At 42.9% G+C, this 17,490-nt stretch overlaps 1 protein-coding gene across 1 annotated transcript in view; it reads right to left on the reverse strand.

The window, feature by feature from the left end:
• SLC25A26 (solute carrier family 25 member 26) overlaps nucleotides 1-17,490 on the reverse strand; it is a 108,206-nt gene that overhangs the window by 58,210 nt on the left and 32,506 nt on the right. The window contains exons 4-5 of the mRNA XM_075998785.1: nucleotides 16,899-17,003; nucleotides 15,548-15,595 (exon numbers count right to left, since the gene is read on the reverse strand). Of these exons, the coding sequence (XP_075854900.1) occupies nucleotides 15,548-15,595; nucleotides 16,899-17,003 (153 nt within the window). The remainder of the gene's footprint in view (nucleotides 1-15,547; nucleotides 15,596-16,898; nucleotides 17,004-17,490) is intronic.

The following is a 17,490-nucleotide window of genomic DNA, read 5'->3' on the forward strand; positions in this document are numbered from 1 at the left end:
GATTGTGGGGAAAAAAGACAGGATGAATCTGTCAACCACCTTGAAAATGTAGGATGGAAAGACAGCTGATGGAAAGCCATTCTAGAAAGCAGAACTTGCAGATGACCGAGAACAAGGAAGCAGCAGCTTCATGGTATGAAGAGAAAGTTCTAAGATGCTGAAAGTTTGCTGGGTGAGAAACCAAGACACAAGTATAGGACTTAAAGTTTCTAAAATGACCAGAGGAATCAAGTTCACGTAACTGGAATGCCAGGATGAGACAGGGCTGGGGAGGAGCCTCACACGAGCAAAATCACATCTTCCATCCCAAAGACCCGTTAGACTGGATCTAACGTTGACAATTACGGAACAGAAGTTTAAATGTATCGCCCAGAATTATGGACGTAATCAGAAGAACTAAAAACAGCAACAGTTTAAAAGGGGTTACCTCTAGAGAGTGGACCAGAATGGGGATGGAAGGGCAGGAGAGGGTTCTTTTATATTATTTGAGTTTTTCCTGACTGCATGTATTACTTCGATGTAAATTACAAATAAAAACTGAGTTTTTAATTTGTCCGTATTTTAGAAGATCGCTTTAAAAATAAGTATTTCATATGCTATCCAAATCTGGCATATCTTTAGCTTTTTATTTTTAAAAATAATTTATAGACTTCCATAAAAGCGCTAAAACTTTTATAAAGAGTTCACATACACCCTACTGTTCCCTAACGTTAATAAGTCAACCAGAGTACAATTATCAAAAACAGCTACCAGTATTGCCGCAATGCTAATAGCTACGTTACACACCTTGCTTGAATTTTACCAGTTTTCACCCTAATGTCTTTTTTTTTTTTTTTTTGAGACAGAGTCTCGCTTTGTTGCCCAGGCTAGAGTGAGTGCCGTGGCGTCAGCCTCGCTCACAGCAACCTCCAACTCCTGGGCTCAAGCGATCCTCCTGCCTCAGCCTCCCGAGTTGCTGGGACTACGGCATGCGCCACCATGCCCGGCTAATTTTTTATATATATATCAGTTGGCCAATTAATTTCTTTCTATTTATAGTAGAGACGGGGTCTCGCTGTTGCTCAGGCTGGTTTTGAACTCCTGACCTTGAGCAATCCGCCCGCCTCGGCCTCCCAAGAGCTAGGATTACAGGCGTGAGCCACCGCGCCCGGCCCACCCTAATGTCTTTTTTCTGTTCCAGGACCGAATCCAGGATCCCACACGGAATTTACTTGTTGTATCTCCCTAGTCTCCTCCTATCTGTGACAGTTCTTGCATCTGCCTGTATTTTCCATGACCTTGACAATTCCGGGTTTGTCAGATATTGTCTCACGATCACAGTGAGATTGTGCGTCTTTTGGCAAGAAGACCAAAGAAGTGGCACTGTGTCCTTCCTGGTGCACCGTACTGGCAGGGTGTCGTGTCAACACATCTTATAACGGGTGACGTGAACCTTGGTCGCTTGGATAAGACGGTGTCTGCCAGTTTTTCCAACTATAAAATCATTTTTTTCCTTTTAATTGATAAATAGCTTGGAGGAATTACTTTGAGACTATGATACTCATTTTTTAAAAATTGACAAAGACCATATATTCGAGGTGTACAATGCGATGATTTATGTATACACTGTATAATGATTACCACAATCAAATCAATCAACGCAGCCACACCGCCCACGCTGTACCTTAGTACCTGGAAGCCGTTCACCTTATAACGCAAAGTTTGTACCCTTTGACCAACACCTCCTCATCCGCCCCACCCCCATTCCCAGGAACCACCATTCTACTCTCTACTTCTATGAGATTTCACACATAAGAGGGATCACACAGCATTTGTCTTTCTGTAATGACATCCATTTTTTTTTCCCGGCATATTATGGGGGTACAGATTTTAAGGTTTCAATAAATGCCCATTTCCCCCCCTCCCCCCCAAGTCTGAGTCTCCAGCGTGACCACCCCCAGATGGTGCACATCTCACTCATTATGTATGTCTATACCCGCCCCCCTCCCCCCTGCCCAATACCCTATTACTGTAGTACCTGTGTGTCCACTTAGGTGCTGCTCAGTTAATACCAGTTTGCTGGTGAGTATATGTGGTGCTTGTTTTTCCATTCTTGGGAAACTTCACTTAGTAGTATGGGTTCCAGCTCTAACCAGGAAAATATAAGATGTGCTATATCACCGTTGTGTCTTAGAGCTGAATAGTACTCCATGGTATACATATACCACATTTTATTAATCCATTCTTGGATTGATGGGCACTTGGGCTGTTTCCACAGCCTTGCAATTATGAATTGTGCTGCTATAAACATTCGAGTGCAGGTGTCTTTTTTGTAGAGTGTCATTGGATCATTTGGGTAGATGCCCAGCACTGGGATTGCTGGATCAAATGGTAGATCCACTTGTATCGCTTTGAGGTATCTCCATATTGCTTTCCACAGAGGCTGAACTAGTTTGCAGTCCCACCAGCAGTGTAGGAGTGTTCCCCTCTCTCCGCATCCACGCCAACATTTGTTGTTTGGGGACTTTTTGATAAAGGCCATTCTCACATGACATTCATTTTTGACAAATTAAATATACTTAGCAGTTCTTATCTGCTAGAGATACACAGTGTATTATTTCTGGTTGAAATCAGATAATGCCTGGTGTTTTGCTTCAAAATAACACAGAATACAGGAAGTAGTTCTGGGTACAGAAGGGACAATATTGGTCAAGAGCTGGTAACTGCTGAAGCTGAGTGATGGGGCTACAGGGAAGCATTTAACTAATCTATTTTTGTGTATATTTAGATTTTTCCGTGAAAAAAAGTTTTTAAAAATTAGAGCCCAAATAAACTCTGTGCACGTGTGTGCCAAAAGATCACATAAATTCATTCATCCAGACACCCTGGATCAGAAAACACTACTTATTATGTTTGGGTTTTCATTTTTTAATTTGAACCGTTTTTAACGGTGCCAAAAGCATGCAACTCAGGAGCTGCCAGGTCCACACCCAGCGGGGTTCCTGCCGCCAACATTTAAAGCACAGGCATTGGGCGCCCTCTAGTGTTACTCTGTAACACGGCTCGTGCATTGACAAGTTCAATAACAAAAAGCAGAGTATATTCAAAAATGAAAGAAACATCCTTCCCTTTCACCAATTTCTGCTTCTCCAGTAGTCAGTAAGTTCTCTGCTAATTACCCGAATATGCAGCAAAACCATTTCAATGCCGATGATCATCAACTTTTTCCCACTTAAGTGTGCTGTGTCTACAAACATACGCCAAACATACTCCAAACATCTTTCCTTCAGGAAAGAAAAGAGGACAAAAGACTCGAATCGGTCAAAACATTTTTAAGCAGCCTTAGTAATAAAGGCTGGGTGAAGGAGGATATCAAAATCAGTATCAGTGGCTGATTTAGAAGCATCTCATTGTGTTCTGCCCACGTAAATGGTTCCATTGCTATCGCCTGGAATCCTCTAAAACTCAGAAAATATGCTTTTGCTTTCAGGTCAAACAGATTTGGTTTGAGTCTTACTGGTCCCCCATCGCTTTATTGTCCCAGGATTTACTGAAAATTTCTTAGAGGAATAATCAGTGAGTTTATCCGTAAGATGAGAGCTGAAAGCAAAGTGTAACAAGAAACACCAGCTTTGCAATCACACAGGCTTGACTTCATGTTCCAGTCCGGCCACTTCCTAGCTATACTACTTCATTTTTCTAAGCCTCCGCTTATGATCTGAAAAAAGCAGGTTAGTGTCTCAGAGTTTAAGGATTAGAACAATGTACGCGAAGTCATCATAATTCGTATTCAAATTTTAACTATTTTCATTATATGATCCTAAGGTAATCTGCAGCCAGTGCTCAAACTTAGAGACAAACATTTAAATTCCTTCAAATGACTGCCTTCAACCACTGTCCTTGAATTATGCACTAAAAATTCTAGGCTGGACGCCGCGGCTCATGCCTGTAGTCCCAGCACGTCGAGGGGAGGCTGAGGTGGGAGGATCGGGTGAGACCAGGAGTTCAAGACCAATCTGGGCAACATAACTAGACCCCATCTCTACAAAAAAATATTTAAAAATTCACCAGGTTGAGTGGCACGTGCTTGGAGTCCCAGCTACTCAGGAGCTACAACCGTGCCACAGCACCCCAGCCTGGGTGACAAAGCAAGATCCCATCTCTAAAAAGACAGAAAAAAAATTCTAGATTTGACCTTCAATTGTTTTTTTTTGTTTGTTTGGTTTTTTTTGTTTTTTTATATACAGTTTCCTTACTCCTTACGAGATGGTGCTTATTCAGACAATAAGATGGTACACAGAGCTAAGAACCTCAAGAGCAGGGGTCCTCAGACTTTTTAAACAGGGGGCCAGTTTACAGTCCCTTAGACCATTGGAGGGCCGGACTATAGTTTATAAAAAACTATGAACAAGGCCGGGCGCGGTGGCTCACGCCTGTAATCCTAGCTCTCTGGGAGGCTGAGGCGGGCGGATTGCTCGAGGTCGGGAGTTCGAAACCAGCCTGAGCAAGAGCGAGACCCCGTCTCTACTATAAATAGAAAGAAACTAATTGGCCAACTAATATATATAGAAAAAATTAGCCGGGCATTGTGGCACATGCCTGTAGTCCCAGCTACTTGGGAGGCTGAGACAGAAGGATCGCTTGAGCCCAGGAGTTTGAGGTTGCTGTGAGTTAGGCTGACGCCACGGCACTCACTCTAGCCTAGGCAACAAAGCAAGACTCTGTCTCAAAAAAAAAAAAAAAAAAAAAACTATGAACAAATTCCTATGCGCACTGCACATATCTTACTTTGAAGCAAAAAAACAAACAGGCAAAAACACCCGCATGTGGCCCTCGGGCTGTAGTTTGAGGACACCTGCTCAAAAGTAATTTGACACATAGTGTTCACTCAATCTAGTCTGCATACGCCTGATGAAGGATCTTCTCCGCATGAATCAGTTCTTTACTAGTTTCAGGTGTTATTCCAAAACTGTTTTGCATGTACAAAATATTCACAGGAATAACTTTAACTAAAAATGACAGAATCAAAATAAGGGCAATTTGTGGAAGGCAGGAAATACAACAAGAAAAGACAAGAAGAAAATTAACCTCACTGGAAGTGCAGAAAGTTTATTTGGCAGAAAACCATTAATTTGCCTGGGAATTAATTGAGGGAGCTATAAGTCTTGGCACATGTATCTAGTGACCTTAAATATCTCAGTCCTACCGAGAGCTGGTCTACTTCTAAGAAGCGAGTGTGATTAAATTACGAGTTTGTTCATCGAATGCCTTCTGAGTGTGCTGTGTCTGACATGCTCCTAGGAGCCAGTGCAAGAGCAGAGAACAAAATCCACCGGAGGCGGCCACCTGCCCTCCTGACGTGGACATTCTAGCGAAGGGAGGAGAGCAGGCAATAAATTTGTAAACAAGAAACGGAGACGACTTCAGCTACTGGTGCAGGCTAGGGTAACGGGAGACTGATCAGGGTTAGGGGTGTGTGCCTATTTTAGCTACAGTGGCCACAGGAGGCCCCTCAGAAGAAGGGGCACACAAGCCTAGGTGACAAGAGGAAATCATACAGACACAGGATAACACGCACTTACAAAGCCACTGTTCGTGAGCATTTCTATCAAAGCAGATTTTCTGCGTTTATTTCCTCCAATTTGTTTTTAATATCATGTATAAGACTTTCAGTTGCTGAGAACTCATTTTCCCCAAACTCCTGGCTCTAATGCCTATCTACAGGTTTAAAGACCCAAGACGACACCTTATATTTTCCTGGTTAGAGCTGGAACCCATACTACTAAGTGAAGTATCCCAAGAATGGAAAAACAAGCACCAGATATATTCTCCAGCAAACTGGTATTAACTGAGTAGCACCTAAGTGGACACATAGGTGCTACAGTAATAGGGTATTGGGCAGGTGGGAGGGGGGAGGGGGGCGGGTATATACATACATAGTGAGTGAGATGTGCACCATCTGGGGGATGGTCATGATGGAGACTCAGACTTTTGGGGGGAGGGGGGGAAACGGGCATTTATTGAAACCTTAAAATCTGTACCCCCATAATATGCCAAAATAAAAATAATAATTAAAAAAAAAAAAAAAAAAACAAATATCCCCAATAAAAAAAAAAAAAAAAAAAAAGACCCAAGACGCAGGGGTCCTCAAACTACGGCCCATGGGCCACCTGCGGCCTACCTACCACATTTATCCGGCCCACCAGGTGTTTTTGCTGTCGCTGCCTGTCCTGCTTAGCAGTCGACTCATCCCGGGCCCACGGTGCGCACTCTCCAACGGTCTGGGGGACAGTGGACTGGCCCCCTGTTTACAAAGTTTGAGGGCCCCTGCATAAATATGGACTATTTATCTTAAATGTACATATATTCCTCCCCAGAAAAATTCATCTGCATATGGCTGAGGATCATGGGCTCTGGAGTCCTTGGTTCTCTCCTTTGCTGCCGGTGAGAACCGGGGCCAACCACAACCCTGCCGGAGCTTCAGTTTTTACAAAGTAGGAATCATGTTTTGGGCTATTGTGAGGATCTGAAATGACGTATGTAAAAAACCTAGCAGTCACTGGAACACCGTGAGCATTCAGTAAACATAAGCTGTTATTTCTATTTAGACTGCGATGTACATATTTAAGGGAAGCGTTTGTATGCATCAAAACTGTACCAAAAAATATTAACTTCAAAGTAAACTCATGTCTTCCAAATAAAATTTCAGAGAGACCACCAAGTAATGTGGTGGTCTCTTGGTCTCCTGGTGGTCCCAGGAGAGCTTATGTTTCCCAGATAAACAAAAGGGCAGATAGAGCTAGTACTGCCTCCTGCCCTTCCCTTTCTTCATGCTTGGAACTGAGTCACGATACCTGAAGGTGCAGCAGCCATTTTGTGACCATGAGGCAGCGTGCCAGGGCAGTAGGGTTGGCCAAGCAGAATGAAGGAGACTGGGTCCTTCTTGCCCTCACATGGCCTGTACACCAGCCTTAGATTGGCCACTTCAGATTTCTTCTAACAAAAGAAGAAAAAAACAAAAAAGACACCTGCACTCGAATGTTTATAGCAGCACAATTCACAATTGCGAGGCTGTGGAAACTGCCCAAGTGCCCATCAATCCAAGAATGGATTAATAAAATGTGGTATATGTATACCATGGAGTACTATTCAGCTCTAAGAAACAACGGTGATCTAGCACATCTTATATTTTCCTGGTTAGAGCTGGAACCCATACTACTAAGTGAAGTTTCCCAAGAATGGAAAAACAAGCACCACATGGACTCACCAGCAAACTGGTATTAACTGAGCAGCACCTAAGTGGGCACATAGGAACTACAGTAATAGGGTATTGGGCAGGGGGAGGGGGGAGGGGGCGGGTATATACATACACAATGAGTGAGATGTGCACCATCTAGGGGGTGGTCATGCTGGAGACTCAGACTTTTGGGGGGAGCGGGGGAAATGGGCATTTATTGAAACCTTAAAATCTGTACCCCCATAATATGCCGAAATAAAAAAAAAGAAAAAGAAAGAAAACCTTTATTTGGAGAAACCACTGTAGTCAGATCTTCTGTTATTTGCAGCCCAAAATGCAAAACTGACTCAAAAAGATGAAGGAAGAGGCTATCTCACGCGGGATGAAAAACACAAAGGAATAACAAAGATACAGCTACTTAAACACTATGGTTTATGGCTGTACCATTAGAATAATTAAGAGATAATTTCCACCTTTATCCAACAGCTTTCTTTCATGGTTACACTAAAGAGTCATGTTATTGCAAGTACAGGCCAATAAACCATACACACAGGAACTGGTGCCCCCTTCAAAACAATACGGCCAACGTGCTGCAATGGAAATGTGTAGTGTTTTCAAAACTACAGTGCAAACAAAATTTGTCCAAGGAATGAGAAAAGTAAATAGCAGCTGGTTTCATACAAACAAAACATGAGAAAATATGCACTAAAGAGCTAAAGTAATTTTTCTACATTAAAATAATTTTATTGAAATGTTCTTCCTAAAAATGTTTATTTAGGAGATGAAAAACTGTAGGCTAAAATGCATATTTGAGGAGCGATTATTTTAGGTTCTTGAATTAAAGAATGAACTATCATTTTTCATAGAACTTCTCTACGGTAACATTATAATGTAAATGCAATTAAGCGACTCATTTCATAAACCTCTATGATTAAAGGGGAAATATCATTTTCATTTGTTTAATATTCCCATTAATAAGAATGTCTCATTACACATTTACTGAAAGCCCGAACAAGAAAACAATGGACAGATTCCAAGAGCAAACAGGGAGTTTTTTCTTTTCCCATGAAGCTAACATTATGGAATTTTAACAGATGTTCTATGTGGTCATAGTTCATAAAATGAATTATGTAGGATTAAAACAGGGTTCAATATGTTTGCATTGGATTTTTAACTGAAAAACAACTTCACATTAAAAGTTTGGAAAGATTGCTAATCATTTTTCTCCCTTGTCAGCAGAATTACTAAGATGTGGAAAATAAATGAATAATTGACGGCACTCACTACTTTTCCAATAAGACCAGACTTATAAAAACTACTGTTTCGGGGTTTGAGAAGACTGAAATCTTAGAAAAGTATGCGCTTGTTGGTATTCATCGTGTATCTCATGCAAAGATCACAGTAATAGAGCACATCAAAAGGCTGACTCACTACCCTGCATAATTCCAAGCCCCCTTCGAGATGATCGTGGTGTCAGATAGCATCTGAACAAAAATGAATGAAAAGTAAAGGAATGAAGAAAACCAAAAAAATTTTACTGAGTGCCCACTGTGCGGAAGGTATTGTGCTAGGGCCTGTGGCATGCTACAAAGAAGTAAAAAATCCAAGAGCTGTTTTCAAGAGGAACTTACATGCTATCTGGAAGATAAGACACAACTGAACCATAAGGACAAGTCAAAAGAGAAAGACGTAAATGAATTCTTGCAAACAGAGACACACATAACACTGCTACTAGGAATAAAAAAAAATCCTCTCCTTTCAGATAAGACATTTTTTTTCTTTTTATTATCGTGCAAGTAGGAAGCATGAATAATATACATACTTGAGGGACAGTAAATAAGTAATAGAAATTCTAGCTATAGTTGCTTCATAACATTTTTCAATGGAAAACATTCAAGTGCTGCAATCTCAGTAAGAAAGTCGTCCTGTAAATGGGTAATCTTATCAGAAAAATAAATTCTAGTAAATTATCAAATTGACCCCCAAAAAGAATAATCCTAAAATTTCCCAACTCACTTGTACTGGTAATTTTGACCAGCTCAATCATCAATTAGGGTATTACTATACCAATCTGCTGTTTTTCCTACAGAAGTATCCAATAAGTATCAGTTGCATGTTGCCAATTTGTAACAATTATAGAAATTCCTCTCTCTGAGACATCTGGATAAAACACTCTCAGATTGCAGCTGAGAAGCTTTGCAAGCAATCAAGGTTGTCTGGCCCCTCGGTCCAACACAGCTATCGCTACTCAATAGCATTACAAGATATTCACCCGACAAGATATTCACTGGACAAGACATTCACCCGTCTAACTGCAGACAGATGAAGGCTGCATCCCTGGTCAAGAGCCTGACAACCGAGGGGCAGGTTTAACTTCTGAGTCTCCTAGCAGGCTGTACTGTCACAATACCTACCTCACAGCCCTACTGCTAAGATAGCAAAAATGAGAACAGTCTCTGGAAAAGTTCCTAACACAAAGGTTAAGTGACTCGCCAAGAGCAGACAGCAGGTAAGGGGCAGAGCCGCGTTCTCACACTTGGGTGTCCCTTCCTGTCAAAGGCTCAGTCGCCAAGAGCACTGGTAACCACAGCTAAGGTTGCCTGAACACAGACTGCTGACAGACGCCGTAAAAAGCACTTCCCACGGATCTGCTCACTTAATGCTCACAAGAATCTTACAATCCAAATAATCAGTTCACGGTGAAGGAAATATAATAGTTCTCAGATACATGATAGTATATGCCCAGCCTTATTTGTAATTAAAATTAAAACTACAATAACGTTGTTTTTCATCTTTTAGGCTGCTGGTATCATGGTAAGTTGAGGCAGGGAAAACCAGAGAGCTCCTTTGTTCTTGGCAAGCGTCAAGAGTACGTCTAGGAAGGGCGACTTGGCGTTGTCACCTACCAACATCACAAATGCCCACACCTTTAACCAAGTAATTCTCCTGCTTGGCATGTAGCCTACACACACTCTCGACCCTGCACAAAATGACACAGGAATGTTTTTATTCACGGCAGCATATTTATAATGTCCACCAACGGGGAACTGTTGAACAAGCAATAGTTAATTTGTACAACGAAGTACTAGACAATCATAAAAAAATGAAGTGATATAAAATGACCTCCAAAGTATATTAGGTCAAAAGCAACAGGGTACAGGACGCCTCGGATAGAGAGAGCGTCTCTGGAAAAACACACGAGAATCTTCTATAACCGGTTTTGGGGAAGAGGCAGTGAGTGGGCAGACCATGGAGCTGGAAAGGAGACTGTGAAGGACAATCCTTGAGGCCTGGCCCCCAAAGGGTCCTCTGTCCAGCCACCGGTTTGGGGGGGGGGTCCTCATCGCCTCAAGTGGACGGCAGGGGTAACCGAGTTTGCAAAGCTGCTACAGCCACTTTTGAGTGAACTATTCGGAGTGGTGACTTCTTTTTTTTTTTTGACACAGAGTCTCGCTTTGTTGCTCAGGCTAGAGTGAGTGCCGTGGCGTCAGCCTAGCTCACAGCAACCTCGATCTCCTGGGCTCAAGCCATCCTCCTGCCTCAGCCTCCCGATCCTCCCGCCTCGGCCTCCCAGAGTGCCAGGATTACAAGCGTGAGCCACTGGGCCTGGCCTGCAACTTCTGCACCTAGAGATTAGGGGCTTCCGTGAACTCACTGAACAGGCTGGATGATTACTCACGGCTCCAATCAACTACTCGCCTTCCGGTTTCTGCCAGCGAGACTCGGACGCCAGTGATCTGTCCTCCGACTCCGGTGACACAAGTCAGGCTTTCCCAAGGGCTTTCGCCACGAGCTCTGCTCCAGGCCCTGCAGACGTCCAGCCTGGGCCCTGACACCCACCTGCTCGTGCTCTCTTGAAACACCCTCACTTGGCCTGCGGCGGGGGTCCGGGGGACTCACACTTTAACGGGCAGGAAAACCCCGATTCTGCTCGGCTAAGCGAGTCACACCCTGTGCCTTTGCTCCCGCTGTCACAGCCGCCTGCCTCCTTGCCTGCTTCTAACGGCCACTCCTTCCAGAGTTAAGTCAAGACTCACGTTTGTCAACGTAACAAATGCTGACTGGGCTCCGCTCAGGCGCCGCTGCTTCTAGATTACAGCTGTCCCCTGCACGTACGGATCGCCACCCAGCACGTACGATGCGGCACTGAGCCGCGTCTACTGCCCTGCTTGCGTCCCCACCGGAACCTGAATCCCCTGGGGCAGCAATGCCCCGTGCGGCGCCCAACGCACAGTAGGCACTTTGAAAACGACTGCTGAGTACGATCTGTGGGTGACAGACATCTGCTGAGCTTATTCCTCCTTCTTTTGAAACACCCTGCCTCTGTTTCCTTTGCATACAGAGGTCCTTCTATTTAATAATTCACGTCCAAGGGAATGAGGCTGCTCTCTGCGGAATTCTCAGGCCAATGGGCCATCTGAAATCTTCCTAGCTATGAAAGCAGCAATGATTCTGCTTCCCACGACCGTCTTATTGCAATGCCACCAACCACCGCAGATTCGGCCCCAGCCTTTGTCTCGCGGTTCCAGGCTCGAATGATCCGTGCCCCGACAGGAGTGGCAGCCGGGCCTTGCCGGGCGGGCATGGGTTCCAATTGGAGCCTATTTTGCAGCCTGAAGACAAACAGCATCATGTGGTCACCAGTTCACCTGTTGATGCCTCCCCAGGGTCCCAGAAAGCCCAGCTGCTATTCCACCATCAGCCGCTGGAGGGTGCCAAACACCGCCACGGGTCACCCTGGCTTCCCATCACTCACACTGGGCAGGTGCCCCACCTTTGAGAGTCCACGATCCTCTTCCATTTGCGAGACACCGGAGACCCCCTTATCATCAAGGGGTGCCCCGATCAACCAGAAAAGGCCAATTCCAGAGGACCCTTAGTTCCAGTGCTCAGTCCTCAAAGCTGCTGGGACCTGTCGGTACATGCACTTCAGAGTTTACACCTTATGTGTTCATTCCTCCTGACACCCAGACCCCAGAGTCCTCTTCTGTCAAGGAAGAAGCTGCCCCCCCCCGCCCCCCGACCAGAAGGAAAACAGCCTTCCAAGCTGCTCCCTTCAGACTACTGCTGCTAGCAGCCCAGAGCCGGGGCCCATCTGGCTAAAGACACCCCTGAGAGCAAGGACTAAAGGTCACGTGGAGGAGACGACAGCACCTGCCTGCTACCCCAGGGAGCGAGGGAAGCTGGCGGAAGCCGGTTCCTTGTGGAAAACTGCCTGCCTCTCTCATCGACGGTCTCCAGGAACTACTGATTTTCATAGAGTTGCTAAAGCCACTTTTCTGGCTCTCAAGAGCACATCGGTAAAATAAAATGGAAACAACACCAACAGGAAAACAGGCATTTTAACTAGAGCCCTGGAGTCAGAAGGGACTTCAATTCCCAGATTTGCTTTTTAAAATCCCCTGTGTCTGGCTCACGCCTGTAATCCCAGCACTCTGGGAGGCCGAGGCGGTAGGATCCTTCGAGGTCAGGAGTTTGAAACCAGCCTGAGCAAGAGTGAGACCCCCGTCTCTACTAAAAATAGAAAGAAATTAATTGGCCAACTAAAAACATACAGAAAAAATTAGCCGGGCATGGTGGCGCATGCCTGTAGTCCCAGCTACTTGGGAGGCTGAGGCAGGAGGATCACTTGAGCCCAGGAGTTGGAGGTTGCTGTGAGCGAGGCTGATGCCACGGCACTCTAGCCCGGGCAATAGAGTGAGACTCTGCCTCAAAAAAAAAAAAAAAAAAAAAAGACACCTTGTGTCATGAACTATTCATTTCATATTTTTCTTGTATTAACTGTTTAAAATGTATGTAAATAAATGGTTGCAGAAAGTTAAAAAAAATAATAAATAAATAACACCACTGTATCACAATGTTTGGCCACATCTAATTTGGCCAAGATCACGAGAAAAATGAATACTGAAAGGGTGAGGCAAATAGTATAATCTGTTGACCTTGCTCAGACTCGGTCTAAAATTCACAGTAACTAAAACAATGTAAGAGAACATGAGGGGTAAGTGTGCAATCTCCACAAACATCCAAATGCAGTAAATAATGTGTGACAGCATTCACAAACCCTAAAAGAACACGCATAATCTATCTCACGATGCATGGATTCAAACTTCAATCTCATTCTAATGGGCTACTACCAGGGAGATGAAACTATTTCAAAGAAAAAATTGCACACAGAATAAACATATGAGTTTACCAGTGATTCTCACAAAAGCTTCAGTGTATTTTCTTATTGAAACAATCAAACAAGCTCTTGGCAAAGAGATTTTATATTGGCGCCAGAATAATGTAAGAACCGAAACTATAATGCAAAAAATTTTGCTTAAAGCAGATACATCACTTCTTATTTTGCTCATTTTGAAAAGAAGCTATGTTTCATTCAGCAGTAATTCTTCTCTCATTCTATCAGAGAATCTGTACAAAAGCAATACTTCAACTAAAATCGATTCTGAAGGATCTTTTATGAACACGCATAACTCGGGAGACCCCAATTAAATTTCCAACAAAGCACTGCCATTTTGAATAAACGAAGGCATCTCAGTAAGGTGACAATATTTGCAAGAATTGCAGCCTAGGAATTAATTACTGGCATGACACATGTCAAAACAAATTTTTAAAAGAATAGAATGCAGTTGTAACCATGTGTTTTATCTGTTTGCATGCAAAACCAGTATTCTCTAGCATGTAAATATATTCATTTATTCAGCATCTCTCAGAAAAATAGAAAAGGTTTATTGCCTCTTTTCTTCCTGCACCCAGGTAGAATCTAAGTAACACATGTTTAGTGAATCAGAAAATAAGTACAGAGCGAAGATATAGTGCAGGCAATATTTCTGAAAGTCAGAAGTCATCTTCACACAAATAATTAACTTTGAAACACCGAGTTTGCCTTCAAAGGAAGTTCTTCAAAGATCTACAACACAGACTGGCATCTTGTGGAAACCAAAGCTTTAAATCACACGTAACAGTATTGGTGAGTCATAAAGATGATTGTAATCCACAGTTAGAAACAAAAAGCCACCTGGGAATAAAATGAAGGATTTCAAAGAATTTCAATATTCTGCCAGATATGACAACATTGATTTAAATACCATGTTCCAGTTTCCTGGGATCTCCAAATAGAAAACACGGACACAGAGCAGATACACGCAGGTCCACACTTGTGTTTCCTTTGATAAAACATGATGTCCCAAATGAAAGGCCTCTCGTGTATCTCACCTATCTAAAAACCAGCTTTTCAACTTCGAGACAGTCTCCCTCCTATGGGAGGCAAAGATTAAAACATGCTGCCTGCAGTAATTTACTAAAATCATTTATTGACGGTAAAGTTTTGCAGAAAAGAAGAAAGAAAAGAAAAGAAAAGAAAAGAAAAGAAAAGAAAAGAAAAGAAAAGAAAAGAAAAGAAAAGAAAAGAAAAGAAAAGAAAGGAGGGAGGGAGGGAGGGAGGAAGAAAGGGAGGAAGAAAGGGAAAGGAAGGAAGGAAGGAAGGAAGGAAGGAAGGAAGGAAGGAAGGAAGGAAGGAAGGAAGGAAGGAAGGAAGGAAGGAAGGAAGGGAAGAAAGGAAAGGGGAGGGGAGGGGAGGGGAGGGGAGGGGAGGGGAGGGGAGGGGGGGGAGAGAGAGAGAGAGAGAGAGAGAGAGAGAGAGAGAGAGAGAGAGAGAGAGAGAGAAAGAAAGAAAGAAAGAAAGAAAGAAAGAAAGAAAGAAAGAAAGAAAGAAAGAAAGAAAGAAAGAAAGAAAGAAAGAAAGTTAGTTAGTTAGTTTCCCACATGTTGAATCACAGGAATTCGAGTTAGAAGGCACAGGGAGGTGACGTGGCCGCCCTGGGACTCTGCGCTGCAAGCCACCTGCAGAGCCAGGACCCCAGCCTAGACTGAACTTCCCAGCTCACGACTGATTTTGTCATCAGGAAGCCAAGAGCTACCTGCCAGAACAGACTTTGGGGACACCTGTCTCTTACGGTGCCTCTTTCGCTACCAATTTTTCATTAGCTCTCCATATTGTGATAATTAACCTGATATCTTACCCTTAGCAGTTATTTCTTAGCCTTTCCGCTGCGGGAGACTTTAGCCACCACAGAACAACAAGGAAGCCACACGACGGGCCACTCTGTCGCTGGGCCTGCTCTCCCAGCAAAGCCACTCTGCCCCTTCCCTTAGATGTGAGAACAACCGAGATGAGACTAAATGAATGGTGCCTAAAAGAGTGAACATAATTTCCATTTGATTTTTTGAACCAAGATTCTCCAGGTATATTTCTGATTGTTAAGTATAAATTTACCGAACAAAAACCACATCACTCTTTTGCACATCAATATCGGAAATTAAGTGACTTACCTCTCTTAAAACTGTGCTCTTATAGCCTCGATACAGACCCCGGATGCCCTGAAACAAACAAAAGCCAGGAGCTCTGAGAGCTGGAATAGCAGAGGAGGTTTCAGAGTGACATTCTGAGTACAGCACGTTTGCCCGCTCCAAAGTTGTTTTTTTTTTTTTTTTTTTATTTGCCTGCAGAAAATGGATTTTTTTTTTTTTTTTTTTTCCGCTCCAAAGTTTAAGTTCCAAAACGATCCCACGTAGCACAGTTCTGTGACAGGTTAAAGGTTCTAAACTGGCCCCAGGTACACAGAAAGCTCAGGTTAGCTCCCTTCAAAACGGGAACATCTCTAATCATAAAACCGACTGCACATTAATTTTGTTTTAGCTGCTATTATTCTACTAAGTACTAAATAATGTTATTTAGTACTTAGCTGCTATAACATTTTTTTCTTTGGAAAAGAACATCTGAGATGCTTTAAATGTATTTTCAAAAGCAAATGCACGCAAATGCCAATTATCCTTTCATAAAAACAAAATTATATTCCATAGATTCAAACACCAGGAATTCATTAATAATCTCTCAATAAAGTAGTAAATATTCCCAAAGTTTGATTTTTTTTTTTAATGTCACCATCCACATGGTTACATGGAGACCCTGTATTAGATTGAGCTCATCTATAAAATTAGGAATTTGATGTCTGCTCATGTAGGTGACAGACCATTAAGAATAACTTGTCTAAAACCAAGACTCATTGAAACTTCCATGTAATTGATTCCCATTTTTTTAAAAAGGCAATCTTCTGTAAAAATTACAAAAGAAAACAGCTAAATTCTCCCTGGTCACATGGCCAGGAAGAATAATTTCTGGAAGAAATTTCTGGAAGAACAATTTCTGGAAGAAATTTCTGACCCACAGCTTAACATTAATCAGTGGTAGAGGAATTACATTTTGATATAAGCACTATGACTTTGGTCACTGTCACAGTGCATTACTATATTTCTCTTCCAGGGGCCCTCAAATTCTGTAGTGATGTTTTAAGATACTATCTTCATTCACTTTACAGATTTACAATTTGTTCCACGTCTGATTCCAGAACAACTGTAGGAAGATTACAATTCAGGACACATACACAGTAGTGGCACTCAATATGCTTGTTTAGAAATTTGAAAAAGAAATAAAAATGAAAATAAACATCAAAAACAAATAAAGGCAAAGATAATCTCAGCACAAGAGTTAACTATAATTGGACATTAAATTTAGCTCTGAGGCTTTCTCTAAGGCTCCTGGGATGAGGCCCACAGTGCTCATATTAGCTACTATAAAATCTTTCTCAATAACCAAAAGAGAGAGCTGAAAAACAGATCTCACCTCTTCATATAAGATGTTGGAGAAAATCTGAAATGTTCTCGAGGAAGCAGATACCTGTGCCCTCTGCTTAACCACTTCAGATGGAACTCGGATCAGGCAGGCAACCTAAAACAAACAAAATTGGTCGAATATCCTAAAAAGAAAATAACTGCCATAAAAATTAAAATTTTTTCATAAGCAAAAACTACAGTAAGGACACATAATACATAGATCCAGTGTAAGATGTCAAAATGTTTGGGGGTTTTTTGGTTGGTTTTTTTTTGTTGTTATTTTGTTTTTTGAGACAGAGTCTCACTCTGTTGCCTGGGCTAGAGTGAGTGCCGTGGCATCAGCCTAGCTCACAGCAGCCTCCAACTCCTGGGCTCAAGCGATCCTCCTGCCTCAGCCTCCCGAGTAGCTGGGACTACGGGCATGCGCCACCACGCCCGGCTGATTTCACTTTTTGTAAAGCGGGCTCTTGCTATTGCCCAGGCTGGGCTTGAACTCCTGGCTTCAAGCAACCCTCCCCGCCTTTACCTCCCAAAGTGCTAGGATTACAGGCGTGAGCCACCTATGCTGTTTTAGCACAGAAGCAGCCATAGATAACAGGTGA

Source organism: Microcebus murinus, chromosome 30 (assembly GCF_040939455.1).
Source record: "Microcebus murinus isolate Inina chromosome 30, M.murinus_Inina_mat1.0, whole genome shotgun sequence".
Lineage (NCBI taxonomy): Eukaryota > Metazoa > Chordata > Mammalia > Primates > Cheirogaleidae > Microcebus > Microcebus murinus.